Source organism: Mauremys mutica, chromosome 1 (genome assembly GCF_020497125.1).
Source record: "Mauremys mutica isolate MM-2020 ecotype Southern chromosome 1, ASM2049712v1, whole genome shotgun sequence".
Taxonomy (NCBI): domain Eukaryota; kingdom Metazoa; phylum Chordata; order Testudines; family Geoemydidae; genus Mauremys; species Mauremys mutica.
This window is the reverse complement of record NC_059072.1, coordinates 310,722,073-310,738,111: the sequence shown is the minus strand read 5'-3', so window position 1 is coordinate 310,738,111 and position 16,039 is coordinate 310,722,073. Positions and strand designations below refer to the sequence as shown.

General features: G+C 41.0%; 1 protein-coding gene across 1 annotated transcript in view; it reads left to right on the top strand.

Moving 5' to 3' along the window:
* FREM2 (FRAS1 related extracellular matrix 2) overlaps window positions 1-15,824 on the top strand; it is a 217,788-nt gene extending 201,964 nt beyond the window's left edge. Inside the window, exons 21-24 of the mRNA XM_045015121.1 lie at window positions 2,221-2,347; window positions 5,360-5,547; window positions 10,307-10,453; window positions 12,574-15,824. Coding sequence (XP_044871056.1) covers window positions 2,221-2,347; window positions 5,360-5,547; window positions 10,307-10,453; window positions 12,574-13,086 — 975 coding nt within the window. The 3' untranslated portion in view covers window positions 13,087-15,824. The remainder of the gene's footprint in view (window positions 1-2,220; window positions 2,348-5,359; window positions 5,548-10,306; window positions 10,454-12,573) is intronic.
* The last annotated feature ends 215 nt before the right edge of the window (window positions 15,825-16,039 follow it).

Sequence of the window (16,039 nt, the reverse complement as noted above, 5' to 3'; positions counted from 1 at the left end):
TGAAACAGGACTACATCAACACGAACTAGATACTTTTGAGTTCGCACCAGCAGGGTCTCCATGAGGCAGTTAGAGCACAACATGTGAGAGTGCTCTACAGTTCACACATGGAGGCCAGTCTGTGGCACCATGTAGGCTAGCCCTAAGTCACTTGTCTCAAGGTCCAAGTGAATCAAAGGTAACAATGGTAATAGAACCTGTCTCTCCTGACTCCCTGTCTAGTGCCCTATCTACTGGACTACACAACCTTGCCTGTGGTTTTTTTCAAGTTTTTATTTTTTTAAATAGAATAATATGATGGATATTTGTATGTTGTCCCTTTTGGGAATTGTTTACACCATGAATGAATGAATGAGGGTCTCTTTTTTAAAAGCAAGTATCAAGTAAGTGGGAAGGATGCTTATTTTCTGGGTGGCTCCCATTCTAATACGTTGTTTTTACATTTCCTTGTTGAAGCTTTTCGTGTTCTTTTTTTCTCTCCCTGGGAAAGCACTGTCCTCGTGGTATTTCTACAAGACACATGGCTAGTGGCAACTCTACTACCCAAAGCCCAGCCTCAGTATCTTGGGGACCAAGAAGAAAGAATCCTAGTACCCTTGTAAACAGCACCTTACTACCCCAGTAGGGAAAGGATTGTTTGCACAAAGCAGGAGATTTCTCCCTTTTTTGCCATCTCCTACGCTTCCCTCTCCAAGCCTTCTGCACACCTCCTATAGGGAGGAATTGGGATCCATGCTGCACTGGGGTGTACAACCCATGCGTGATGTCCCCAGATCCTGCCCCTTCTTTGTGCAGCAGAGATCACAGTGGCTTTGCTGCAGGAGGTCCTCTGGTCCCACTGATGTGCCCTTTAGTGAATTCCTACAATGTTCTTCATACATACAAAAATCTGGCCATCTGCAGTGATGATAGTTAAATATTGGTGTGAATGTCAAAGATTAAAAGCAAGTAAGGTGATACTCCTCTCTCCCCAAATAGTCTTTACATGTTATATTATTGAGAACCTTTGCTTAAAGTGTTTCCATCATGAAAATAATTGTATGTTTAAACTACTGCTGTAACAGCCACAAGTCAATCAGTGTGCGACAGTGAGACATTCATGTGAAATTGCAAAAAAATAGATAGATTTAAAAGAGAATATGTCAGGGGTATATTCACAGCTATACATAGTGTTAATGGGAACTGCATAATTATATCTTATATAAGATTCAGTTATACAGTTCCCATTAATGCTACTGTAAATTGCATGGCTAAATTCCAGTGCTACTAGCTGAAAATACATTTCCAGTTTCTTATTCATTAGACATTTACTCTCTAAAAGAAAAGTTTGATTCAGCCACTCTTGTTTTTCTTTCACATGCTTGTGAAAATAAGCTGGAACCCAGCTGTGTGAGTGAGGCATGAATTTTGAACCTCTAGGACTTTAGATCCTGTAGCCTGAATCCATGCGTTAAAACTGAAAAATTCCAAACAAATCAGAAAGGAATGTCTTCTATAAACAGTGTTGTTAGGTTTCATCTCCATGGAGAGTAGCAGTTGGTCTATAAGGAGAGCCTCAGTTGCCAAATCCTGCTGCTTTGATATTTTGGAGTCTGTTCTGTGGAAAAGTGATTTCAAGAGAAATGAGTAGGTCAGCTGCATAACTTCTAGTAATAGTTTCTAATGGTATTTTTATGACTCACCCCATCAGCCTCACACAAGAGCAAGTGAGAAAATTGTTCGTTTACTGTTTGGAAAAAAAACAGAATTCTCTCTTTTATTAGTGATTCTTTAGTATCTCTTTTTCTATTTAATTTTTTAAAAACAAAATGTGTGCAACTTCCAAACTGTATTCTTAGCTAATATATGTATCTTTGTTCTCCTATCACTGTTGCTCTGGTCTTCTGCCACCCCCCTCCATTTATTCTATGCCACCTGTCACGTCTTGACCATATTTAGATTGTAAGCTCTGGGAATGTCTTCTGTTTTGTGTTTGTAGAGTACACAGCCTCATGGGGCTCCAATAGTGATTGAACTGACCCTGGGTATTACTGTAATATGCATAATTAAAATTGCTTTATATCAAGTATATAAAGGCAAACATAGTAGACACTGATGTTAATATTAATTAAGAAATGGATAGTGTAAATAAGTGCCTTTTCATAGTAAATATATCCATATAGATGAATACACAGACCAGATTAATGACTGCATGTTGAAGAGTTTTATGCTGTATTTTAGGTCAGTGACCCAGTGGCTGCTGAGTTCAGCCTGAATACTCAGATGTTTCTCCTCTCTAAGAAGACTCTCTGGTTATCTGATGGCTCGATGGGATTTGGGCAGGAGAGCGATGTTGCTTTCACAGAAGGTAAAATACATAGATGATGGCTAGTTTATGTGACATCCTTGACTGTGTTCCACTCTATCAGCATGTTCTTTCAATCAGAACAAACTACCACCACGTGTCTTTCTGCTTTTGCCAGGCCTAAATAGGAACTGGCCATGTTGCTGGTCGCCATTCAGGGTTAGACCTGTTCAGCTCATTGCTCACTTCTTAGGGTAGCAATAATAATAATAGCGGTTTTCACATTCAAAGTACCTTACAAACATTGCTGATCCTGTAACAACATCCCTAAAAGGTAAGGGTAACTGCCCCTGTATTCCTCCCACCCCTGTGATCCTCTTCAGGAGTGCCCAGACAGGTCTCTTGTCTCCAGTCATCACCTATCTCTGGGCAAAAGCATTACAGAGAAACCGTATAAAAACCATGAACACGCACTAAGTATACCAGGAGTCGCCAGTCAGTCTTGTGGGGCCATAGGAGGCTAAAGTCTTTCCAACCCTTCCTCATGGGTTGGGACCCCCCTTGGACAGAAGGTCCTGTCCAATTGCTGGATCAGAAAGACAAGGCCCCAAGTCAATCTAAATTCAGTCTTTTTATGCCAGAAGCTTTTTCTTTGTCTGTTAGTCTCTAGAAAACCCAGTTTGAAGCAGTATATGCAAGCCTCTCCAGGGAATGGTACCTCTCTAGAGGTGTTTACAACCTCAGGGCTTGGCTACACTTGAGAGTTGCAGCGCTGGGAGTTTACAGCGCTGGTCATCCAGCTGTGTAGGAACAGCGCTGGTGTGTGGCCACACTCACAGCTACCAGCGCTGGTGTGTGGCCACATTTGCAGCATTTGCAGCGCTGTTGGGAGTGATGCATTATGGGCAGCTATCCCAGCGTTCAAGTGGCAGCAACGTGCTTTTCAAAAGAGGGGGGTGGGGTGGGGTGTAGTGTGACAGGGAGCAGGGGAGAGAGAGAGAGTGGATTTTTGGAGCCAACACTGTGTGTTAGCTTTCCTGCCTTGCAAAATCAGAAAATGTTCCCGACCCCTTACTCTTAACTCTTAACTGCAAACAGCCTGCATCCAGCGGACTCCCTTTCTCCCCCCCCGCCCCCCACAGTTTCTCTCCTCAAGCAAACACTCACTCCCTGCCTGCCTCATTCACAGGGGTTATCTCATTTGATTGTTCACAGTCAGGTACAGATTGATCACAGCAAACAGGAGCTGTTTGTTTTTTAGATAAGGAGCTCCGGAGCTCCGTGTTCACAACAAAACAAAGAGAGGCTGCATAACAAAACAAAGAGAGTAATTTAGTTAAAAGCATTCTGGGATATCTGCTAATACCCTGGAGGCCAATAACAGCGCTGGTGTGTGTCCACACTTGATGAGCAGTGCTGGATCAGCCAGCGCTGCAGCCAGGGAGTTGCAGCACTGGATGTGCCTTGCAGGTGTGGACAGTTACTAAGTTGCAGCGCTGGAAAGCCTCCACCAGCGCTGCAACTCTCAAGTGTAGCCAAGCCCTAAGTGATTCACCTTAATGACCGCCCACTGTTTTTGATTCCTGGAGGAGCTGAGGTAACCCTGCCCCATTGCACTGCATACAGTCCTGGCCCAGAGTGATACATAAAGTTAATACAATATGGTCCCTCGAAGATAGTGCATGGGATGCCGATATCTGGCACGTAAGTGAGTAAGTATTAATAGTCCTCTTTGTACGGATAGGGAAAACAAGGCAGATTAATTGATTTGTCCTCTCAATGGAAATCAAAGTCAAAACTAAGATTAGATTTCAGGAATTCCTGCTTTGAAGGTCTAAGCTCACACCCCAAGGAGGGACAGCCAGATCTAGCAAATAGAGCTCTGGACTGGGACTCAGGAGACCAGGGTTCTATCCATGTCTCTGCCACTGATTTGTTGTATGCCCTTGGCAAATCACCCTGCCTGTGTCTATCTTGGCTATTTAGAATGTAAGCTGTTCAGGGTAAGGACTGTCTCTTACTATGTGGTGGTACGGTGCCTGGCATAATGGGACTTTAGTCTCTGTCAAAACCTTTAGGTGCTTCTGTAATACACATAGTAAATAACAAGCCACATATCTCTCTGAAGACAAATTCACAGTGTCCTATTCACTCTGATGTTTGTTTGACTCTTGGACATGGACTACCATGGTCTGCTACTGGCAGTGCTCTTTTGTTGCATATTTTTGACAACCCACAAGTCTTTTATGGGTTTAGCAAGCAAAACCTGCCTTACATTTTGGCAGTCAGCAGAAAGTCTTAAAAACTCCATATGTCTCTCTTCGGTTTTGGCAAAGTTAAATGTGAACAGATTTAATCAAGTGTTAAGAGCCCACTCTGGAAATAATAGAGGAATGATTTCCCATAGAGTAGATGTCATTTTCACTGTGCCAAGAGCTGCCCATCTAAGTATTAGCAAGTTCTGATGGCCTGTGGCCAAGGTCCTGCTGACATAGCAGGTATCTTGCTATTCCAGACACATTGTTAGAAGACAAAAGGCTGCAGTCCAAGGTGGGATTTGTGGAGGACAGCAGTGGCTCTATATACCTTTGCTCCTTGTGAATTATGGGTCCAGCAGCACCCAACTCAATTTTTGAGCAGCCCTAGTGGCTGCTTTCAGTTATAGCAGCCTTGTGTGGCCACTTATGGGCTACTCTGCTGGCCCAGAATATATGGAGCACCGTGCATTCTAGCCATGCCTCTTCCTGCCCCTCAGGCAAACCCCTAAGCTGGGAGCTGTGCAGGAAAGTATTGTAGGACTACTCCAGCCATGGAATGCAACCCATTTCCTACTGCCAGCGAGATTCCTGCGAGCGAGAGTCCACCTGGGCTCCAGTCCATTTATGTTGCTAGAGCAGTGTAAAGGAACTGGAGCACAGCACAGAATTGAGGCCAATTTGTTAAAAGGAGCATGATTGTTTCTTATAACCTGCTGTTTCACAGTACATGTGTCTGACCACCATCAGCTCATCTGACGTACTTGGATACTTGCTTTACAGAATGACATATTGTGTTTGAAACAATGATTGTTTTCAGGTGATATTATATATGGTCGTGTGATGGTGGATCCAGTACAGAACCTGGGTGATTCCTTTTACTGTAGCATTGAGAAGGTTTTCCTGTGCACTGGAGCAGATGGATATGTACCCAAGTATAGTCCACCAAATGCAGAATATGGCTGTCTAGCTGATTCTCCATCCCTCTTATATAGATTTAAGATTGTGGTAAGTGTTCTGCATGTGTAATTTTTTTTCAGATTTTCAACACAATTTGTTGTTTTGAGCCTGCTGCAGGGCAAGGGTCTCTTAAGAACATACCTACCAGAGGATGTTAGGGAGGTTCCCAAACCTGAGCCATCCTTTGTAGGTGACAAATCTGAGGAATTGTCACAGATTGAAGTGTCATTAGAGGAGGTTTCGGAATTAATTGATAACCTTAACAGTAACAAGTCACCGGGACCAGATGGCATTCACTCAAGAGTTCTGAAAGAACTCAAATGTGAAGTTGCGGCACTATTAACTGTGGTTTTTAACCTGTCCTTTAAATCATCTTCTGTATACAATGACTGGAAGATAACTAATGTAATGCCAATATTTAAAAAGGGCTCTAGAGGTGATCCTGGCAATTACAGACTGGTAAGTCTAATGTCAGTACCGGGCAAATTAGTTGAAACAATAGTAAAGAATAAAATTGTCAGACACATGGAAGAACATAAATTGTTGGGCAAAAGTCAACATGGTTTCTGTAAGGGGAAATCATGTCTTACTAATCTATTAGAGTTCTTTGAAGGGCTTGTGGACAAGGGGGATCCAGTGGACATAGTGAACTTAGGCTCTTATGTAAATTAAATTGTCATGGGATAGGAGGGAAGATCCTTTCATGGATTGAGAACTGGTTAAAAGACAGGGAACAAAGGGTAGGAATATATGGTAAATTTTTAGAATGGAGAAGGGTAACTAGTGGTGTTCCCCAAGGATCAATCCTAGGACCAATCCTATTCAACTTATTCATAAATGATCTTGAGAAAGGGGTAAACAGTGAAGTGGCAAAGTTTGCAGATGATACTAAACTGATCAAGATAGTTAAGACCAAAGCAGACTGTGAAGAACGTTAACAAGATCTCACAAAACTAAAAAAAGAACAGGAGTACTTATGACACCTTAGAGACTAACAAATTTATTTGAGCATAAGCTTTCGTGGGCTACAGCCCACTTCTTCAGGTGCATAGAATGGAATAGTAAGGAGATATATATACATACAGAACATGAAAAGATGGAAGTAGCCATATCAACTCTAAGAGGCTAATTAATTAAGATGAGCAATTATCAGCAGGAGAAAAAAACCTTTAGTAGTGATAATCAAGATGGCCCATTTCAGACAGTTGACAAGAGGTGTGAGGATACTTAACATGGGGAAATAGATTCAATCTGTGTGATGACCCAGCCATTCCCAGTCTCTGTTCAAGTCTAAATTAATGGTATCTAGATTGCATATTAATTCAAGTTCAGCAGTTTCTCATTGGAGTCTTTTTGAAGCTTTTCTGTTGCAAAATGGCCACCTTTAAGTCTGTTACTGAGTGACCAGAGAGGTTGAAGTGTTCCCCTACTGGTTTTTGAATGTTATGGTTCCTGATGTCAGATTTGTGTCCATTTATTCTTTTGCGTAGAGACTATCCAGTTTGGCCAATGTACATGGAAGTGGAGCATTGCTGGCACATGATGGTATATATCACATTGGTAGATGTGCAGGTGAACGAGCCCCTGATGGCGTGGCTGATGTGATTAGGTCCTATGATGGTGTCACTTGAATAGATATGTGGACAGAGTTGGCATCGGGCTTTGTTGCAAGGATAGGTTCTATAACAGGACTATAACAGGGTTTAAAAGAGAACTAGATAAATTCATGGAGTTAAGTACATTAATGACTATTAGCCAGGATGGGTAAGGAATGGTGTCCCTAGCCTCTGTTTGTCAGAGGGTGGAGATGGATAGCTGGAGAGAGATTACTTGATCATTGCCTGTTAGGTTCACTCCCTCTGGGTCACCTGGCATTGGCCACCGTCGGCAGCCAGGATGCTGGGCTGGATCGACCCTTGGTCTGACCCAGTATGGCCATTCTTATGTTCTTCCATCAAGTTTTTTACTTCAGTTCTAGTCTAGTGCAGCTTGGTTAGGGCATAATATTGTTATCCAGGACCTTCTGTGTGCCGGTTACAACTTGGTTAATCCCACCAGGGACTCTCAGCAGTTGTGGCATATTTTACAGTTTGACATGTCAAGATAACAGTATGGCATGTTGCTTGTATATTTAGGCTTGGAAGGGTTAGATTTTTATCAGTAAAAGTTGAGGAACATTGATTTCATTGTACACACACAAACCACAAAAATATTTCCATTGATAATAATTAAAGTTTCTAGATAGGCAAAATAAGCGAAATGCTGCTTGAGAACTTATTAGAGTTTGATTTAAGGATATTTACTTTATGTATTTTGACATGTGATGTTGACAATTTGGGTTTAAAGCTTTAACTTTTTGAGTCTCAACATCTACAGTCATTAAATGATTATTTTCTGATGCCCATATTGTCCCACAACTGTGAAAATTTAAATCAATAAAAATAGAAAAAATGCTTTAAAATAAACATTGATATTTTCCATCAACATTATTTTAAAAACTCATCAAAATCTGTCAAGCCTACATATATTGTACACTTCAAAACAGGAAAACCCACACTAGAAGTAACAACAACAGAATAACTTTTATTTTCAGGAACAGGTAATTTTGCTTATTAAATGGGAATAGTGAGGGCATTCAGTTGAATGAGATTTTATTGATATAATGAGTGTACAAATGCTGATAAAGTGTAAGAAACAAATCAGACCCCTGGGGTGTCTGTTGGGGCAGGTAGAACTGTTACGCAGTTTTTGGATTTGATTCCCTGTATCCATTGTCATTACTGTCCATTCATTCCTGAATTGGTGGAGGTGTGCTGTGTATGGATATGATGCCATCTCTGCCATCTCTCTGATTTCTCAGGCACAGTTTTCCCTCAGTCCTTTTGGATTTGTCAACACCTGCTATTTGCATTACCTACTCTGTCCTGGCAATAGTAATTAAGCAGTGGTTCTGGCTTCCAGATAGACCTCTTGGGACATTTAGAGAAGGAGAGGAGCCTACCTCATAGCTGAGACTGCTCTTTTCATTCCAGCATCCTTTAAAATGACCCTACAGTAGCAGCTTTTTTCATTACATTTCTCCCCCAGCTTTGACTATGTTTCTTTTCTATTTACAATGATTTTCGTAGAGATTACATAGTGTAAAAATGTCTCTTCAAATTGCGTGTGTCCAACAGAATAAGTGAGAAGCTCTCATAATCTTCCTCACCTTCATTTTACAGTGCTTAAATGCTGATCTGTAGGAAATAGTGATCAGAATCTGGAAGGCAGAACTAGCAATCTCCTTTTCATGTTGCACAGTACCCCAGTACTTGCCTCTGAAGAAAGAGATCCCTTGAAAAGGGGTACCTAACCCTTTATAAGCATTCTGCCTAGAACTTGACCCTCGTGTCTGCAAGTTTAGGAGTGCAGTGAGATTCACTGAGGGGACATCTCCCTCATGTTTGTCAGCAGGGGTGACTGCTGGGGTGTCATCGTGGTGGGTCAGTCAGTGGGTGAGACAACCTAGAAGGGTTGAATCAAATATTGAATCATTTTGGGTCCCTGGGTTTCCTTGGAAACTGAGCCCCTTGTACCATGGCACAAAAATCTCCTGTGGAAGGGAGGGAGAAGTGAAGGGAACACGCTTAAATCTGATGTCCCCTACCTCTCTCTAAGGTATGCCTCCTGCCACGGTCCAGAGCTGGAGCAGCAGAGGAAGGTTGATTGGACAGATCTGGAGGGGCTGCTTCCAGGAGCTATCCAGGGTTGTCCAATGTAGAGTAATCATCTGATCATCTTCAGACCTAGGGTAAAATTTTCTAAAGCATCTAAGTCTCATTTTCAGAAGTGACTTAGACACTTAAGGAGCCTAAGTCCCATTGACTTTAAATGAGACTTAGACTCCTAAGGCTACTTTGGTGCTTTTGAAAATTATACCGCTAGTCTAAATAAAAGGAAAATTAGTCCTTGCCAGACATCTGCTCCTTTTCCTTAAGGGAGTCAGTGAGGTGGTTTGAGCTGGCAGAAGATTCTATATGATGGCCAAGGACTCAAGTTTCAGGGGGAGGAAGTTAGGCATTGAGGTGGGAGCCCTGTTTCTAGGAGAGAGTCATTCAAGCTTTTGATGTTAGTGTCTTAGAGCCCTCACTGTTATACCAATATAATAAAAACCAGCAGGATCTTATTAAGAGGGGAGAAACACTACTAACATTTATTGGAATTAACAATACAACTTCTGAAAGAGCAGGATATCTTTAGATAAACATTTTTAAAGAGATTTTTGGACTCCTGAAGCAGAACCAGAGACTCAAAGTACAACTCCTGAAACTAACATTTAATTGAATGAATATATATATATATATATATATATATATATATGTGTGTGTGTGTATAAGGGATAAGTAGTGATAGGACTAAGTAGTCAAACAACGTTGTTTACTTTTATCTCTTGCTTTATCACCTATTTACAATTTAAAGGTAATCTGTGAAATGTGGGAGGAATGGGTTTCTGCCTGTCTTTATAATAATCTGTAAAGAAGGTGTGAAAGGATTTTTTTTAAAAAGCTATAAAATTTCCCTCCATTTTATTTCTATGGCAAAAATCCTCAGGCAGTAAAGAAATTAGTGCTAGTCAGATGTAATCACGATGTTGCTGAAGGGCACTTTTTTCCCTTAGGAATGCACCAGATTACATAAGATAGTATTGTTGATTATGTTCCTGGGAAAATTGCATTTCCATGTGAATATAAAAACTTCTTTCTTTGCGGAAGTGAATGTGCGAATGTACAATGCACAAACAGAATTATTTTTCCCTTTCACCATTTAGGACAAAGCTCAACCAGAGACACAAGCCACAAGCTTTGGAAATGTGCTTTTTAATGCAAGACTAGCAATAGATGATCCTGAGGCAATTCCTTTAGTCAAGCAACCTGGCTCGGATGGATTTAAAGTAGACTCAACCCCACTGTTTCAGGTGAGCAATCTATGGGTCAGCCTCAAGAATACTGTGCTAAGAATCTAAAATAGAGTCAGGCATCATATAAGGAAATAGTTGATTATAAGAATAATGAACTTGAGGATGTGTAAACTGCAATAAGGACTCCAACACCATTGAAGTCGGTGAATTTGCATAGGTGTAAACCAGTATAAGTGAAAGCAGGGCCCAGAATATTCATGGAGATTGAACCAATCCCCTGTAGCTCTCTCTGTCTTATTTTTTTTGTATTTCCCCTTGTTTTTTGCCCTTTCCAGTTTCTTGAGGCTACAGCCCAGGTCACTCATGTACCAAGCTGTTGTACATACATACACTGCAAAGTTTAAAATTATTTGCAAATGATGATAAAGTGACCTGCTTTTGACTTCAGTCCTGGATTGGGAGGGAGAGGTAGAGGTGGGGGAAATCTAGAGAGGAAAAGTTCAGGATGAGTGATGATGAGGAGAACAGTGGACTAGGACTGGCCTGGAGCTGTGCTAACTGCTCTTGGAATTGAAGTCTCAGAGAGAGATGAGGTGGGGGAACTTGGAAGGGGCATACAGGGCAGGGGAACTCTTATCCCGGTATACTTTAAGGGCTTGATGGAACTCCCATTTAAGCCAATGAAAAGATTCCCAGTGACTTCAACCGGAGTTGGATAAGGCCTTAAATGCACCTCATAAGATCTTTCAGAGCTAGGGCTCTTCTCCTCTGGACTGTATACACCAATCCAACGTAAACCTTTTCATGGTCAGTAAAAAAAAAAAAAAAAACCTAGCAAAATCAAACAAATGCTTACTGAGTTAAGGTTGAAAGTACATTTCAGCAAAGTCCAGCTAACTAAAGTTACCAAAACAGTATCACTTTCTGTAGAACCATTCTACACCATCCAAAGCACAAAACCCCTAGAATGTCTAGAAGTGAGCAGGTAAGGGATCCAACTACTTCCTCGATGCCGTATCTTTCATTCATGCTCAGCCTCTTCATTTATGCAGCCCATACAAATTTGACTTTGCCCCTTAACATTTGCAAAAACATATGCGAAGGTCAAAATAAGTAGGTAGAAGAAACAATAGGGAGCCCTTACTCTGATTGTTGAACATTTTAAGCACATGTGGAGTCCCATTAAAACCAGTGGGATTGTCTGAATGAGTAACTGCTCACCCATGTAAGTAAGGGTTTCACAATCTGGCATATAGAGATCGTAAAATCCCATTTGCTATTTCAGGGTTCTGTTCCCAGTAATAATCTAGTCATTTGTTCTGCCTTCTTACATTGACCACACAATGCGAATGGCAAGAGACAGTGGTAGCTAGGTGTACAGAAGGCAATTCAGGGATAAAAGTAAATTGTAGGAAGGTAATGCTGAGATGGGGTGTCAGGCGGTAAACATCGTTTATTAAACTACATATGGACTAGCCATGAAATGCCCTAGAGAGCCAAGGTGGGTGAGGTAATGTCTTTTATTGGACCAACTTCTGTTGGTGAAAGAGACGAGTTTTCAAACTACACAGAGCTCTTCTTCAGGTTTGAAAAGACTTGTCTCTTTCACCAACAGAAGTTGGTTCAATAAAAGTTCACCCACCTTGTCTCTCTAATATCCTGGGACCAATGTGGCCACAACAATGCTACGAACATGAAATGGCCTATTCATTGCATGCCCTCTTTTTGATGAGCTGGTACAAATTCAAGGCCAAATTGTGGCTCACCTCTGGTTGGGCATGCATAGTGGGCAGAATGTGCAATGATTCTTTCTCTTTTGGAGTACAGCCATAACTGTAGTTCTTGCACAAGGACTCTGTGAGGCCAATGACACTAAATCACCAAAAAAGGCCAGAGAGGAGATGGCTCATGCTCCTCCATCTGCACCAGGCAGCAATGGAGGCTGGCTATGGAGGGACTTGGGCTCCACACCCTGTGTGTAGCATATAGCATGATTGCCAATTCCTGCTGGGGTGCTTGGCATGTGGCATATTCTTTCTGAGCATGGCCTCAGGAGTGCTGTCAAGGCATTTCAGGATCAGATGATGAAACAGCTTGCAATTTTCTTCTCAGTTTGTATTGGTGTTTAACCACTTCATCGAGGTGGGTAATGTTGAACAAAATGTTGTGTTTTCTAGGTGTCTTTGGGTAGAGAATGGTACATACATACAATCTACACTGTGAGATCAAAAGAAAGTGCCAACCGAGGTATTGGCAAAAGAAGTGTGGAGTACCAATATCACACTCTGGTCAGTGATGGGAATCCAGGAACTTCAATGCAGATACGTCAAAAGAGAGGGGTCAAAGAAGCTCCAGAGCTTGCTAAAGAAATTGGCATAGAAAACAGCAGAGGAACTAACATTCAGCATATAGCTTTGGATCGCACCAACAAGAAACAGATCCCACAAAGAGAAGTTACAGTCAATGGAATTCTCCCCAGGGAGCTGAATAACAGGAACCCAGAGGTCAAGATAGTCATGATCATTGGCGGAACTGCTGCCGTTTTACTTGCCATCGGTTTAATTGCAATTATTATTTTGCTGTTAAAGCATAAACAGAGCACAGAGAAGAAAGAAGTAGCAAAGGGATCAGGGAGCAGTGAGCCAATGATGCCACCACGTAATTACACCAGTGACAGCTCTGAGGTTTGATTCCAAGACCATGAGATTTGAACCTGTCTTGAGAGTGCCTCAAAGATAAACTTGAACTGCTGCTTATTAGCAGAAGGTCACCATTATGCTTGGAAATTAAAAGATTGTATGGCTCTAGCTGTACTTGAAAATACCCATTTGAGCTCTTGCTACCATTCTCACACATAAAGGAAGAATCCAACCCAAACCTCCTGTTTTGCACAGTAGGCAATCCTGATGTCCGTACATCATGCACTAACGTTAAGCTGCAGTGCAAGAAACTGCATCGCAAGGGAGAATTTTTTTTGTTTTGTTTTTGGGTTTTCCTTCTATTAAAAAGAAGAAATTATCCAAAGGTGCTAGTGGGCCCCTCTCGGCAATACAAAAGGAAGTCTCTTATTACTGTACTCTTGTCTACTTGGGAGGTGCAATGCTGACACTCTCTGAATGATTTCTCCTAAAGAACTTCCTTGTTGTTGTTGTTAGTCTGTAGAGTGTGAAAATCCTCTGGCCTGATTTATCCCAGTTAGAGTCCTTTGGCTTCAGTTAAGTTACGCCAGTGATTAATTGTATCCCTTGCATTTAACTGACATTTCTTCCAAAGACAAATAGATTAGTCACAACAGAGTTATAAGCAGGCACATATGCCAGGATACATTACACATTCTTCGCTGGGAATTCACAATCAGCTATTTAACCTGACTTTTTTTTTCTTCTTCTGTTTTTTTTCCTTATTTAAGTTTATATAAAACCAAAGAATATGATAATGTCCAAAAGGAAGCTTGATTTTTACAAACGCTGGATAGTTGTGTCCTCTTACGCTTATAATAGATTATATTTGTACAGTAAATTGTATTTGTCAGTGCACATCCAATGGTGGGAAATGCATGAGTTAGTAACATTGCAGTGTCTAGAGGAGGGGTAGTGTTAGATTCAAAATGCAGAAGACAAAGTTCTGTCTGAACTGAGGCTATGAATTGTGATGTAGAATTCAGTGCTTATTAGGCAGTTACCATATTACAAGTGGCAACAATGGGAAGAAAATACAAACATTTTATGGGAGCAAGTTGTATTTATTAAGTTGATGCATAATCATTGTGCCTCTTGAGAAACATGCTGTTTTATGAGTAACTTCACTTTTGGAAGTATAATTCTAGTTTTCTCTGTCTTTTTGGTTAAGGTAGTATGACATCAGCATGTTCTGCAGAAGACTGGATCAATGGTGCTTCATTACAATGTTTATCCAGTTAGGGCCTGATCCACCCAAAAGGTGTCTCTGCAGCTGCTGGCCCACAGAAGCTCTGTCATCTCCACAGTCTTAGTCAGTTGTCCTTGCTCTGAGAGAGTCTGACCCTCTCTCACATCCGCATAAAGCAGGAGTAATTCCATTGCAGCCAGTGGAGTTAAACCAGTGTCAGTTCAGAATCAGGCTCTTTGTGCTGTTTCTAGAACATCCTCTTTCTCTACTATAGAATCACAGAGGGACCCATCTGGACTCTTTTACTCTCGAGTTACACTGATGTGAGTCCAGTGACTTCAGAAGAGTTACTCTAGATTTGCACCAGTGACTGAGATCAGAAACTAACCCACTGATTCCTTATGGGTTTATCCTAATGGGCTGTATGATCTAAAGACATTTTCAGTGCTCTCAGGATATGTCTACACTGCAGTTAGATACTCACAGCTGGCCCGTGCCCAGCTTACTCAGGCTCGCAGGGCTCAGGCGAAAGGGCTGTTTAAGCCCAAGTCAGCTGGCATGGGCCAGCCATGAGCATCTAATTGCAGTGTAGACATACCCTGAGAGCCAAACCCTACCTTTCTCCCGTTTAAATCAGCCAGAAAGCATACTGGCCTTCAAATGTTACCAAACATTTTTGGCCTGAAACAGTTATTTACAGAAGCCCAGAAGGCACCCTATGTATTATAACTTTCTCCCACTAAGTTCACCATTGATTTACTGTATGTCTCTAATGATGTATGTGTTTTTGAGACCCATGTTATAACTCATGCCAGATATATCAAAGATTTAAACTGGCAGATATTTTTTGCTTTTACCTCAAATTTAGAAGTAGATAAGTAGCAACAACAATCTAGGGCCAAATATGCCTTTGTGTCTGCATACCAATCCCACTGAGATCAATGGGAGTAGTGCACAGCCAAATGCAGAATTTGTCCCCTAGGTTCTACATGTGCAGAGAACCAGCAATAAATGACTCTATAGTAAAATGGAACATATGTAAATAATAGCACACTTCAATATTTATAATGGGCCTGTTTTCTACAAGCAGAGAAGTAATTTAAAAAAAAGTTATAATAAAAACAGAAATTAGGGATTTATCACTGAGCTATTTTTCTGCTTTTGAATGTTAACAAATAGGAATGCCATTTGGTAACATTGATACAAGATCTTCTTGTTATTCCTTTTATGAAGTCAATCTGGGACCCATTTATTTTGCAAGCCAAATACTGAGCCTGACAGGCAGTATAGTAATTACTTTAAACAAGGCCAACGCAATTACTGATTACTCAGAGAACTTTGTAACAATACAGTAAAAAGCAGCATAGCACCCTTAGAGTACTGGACTGGTAACTGAGTAGTTATCCAAATTCAGTTTATTTAAAATCTTTATTGGGGATTAAAGCCTCTAGTGTTTGGGGATTTTTTTTAAATAAAAAAAAACCTATATAAAACAATATAGAATCAAAGCTGCTGATAAAAAAAAGGGGGGGGGGAATCAAACACTGAAAAGATAGACAAGTATCATTGAGATACATGAGGTCAGATCCTGAAATGCTCTCTTACAAAATCCCATCGGTTTCAGTAAGGTCTGCCAGATTTATGCCATAATTAACAAATTGGTTTTCTTAGAATTCAGCGGGTTATAAATACATCTGTATCAGAATGCCTTTTTATTATGGCTTCAGGATTTCAGTTTTCACCGAGATCATTTGAGGCCTATTAACATTTACCCTT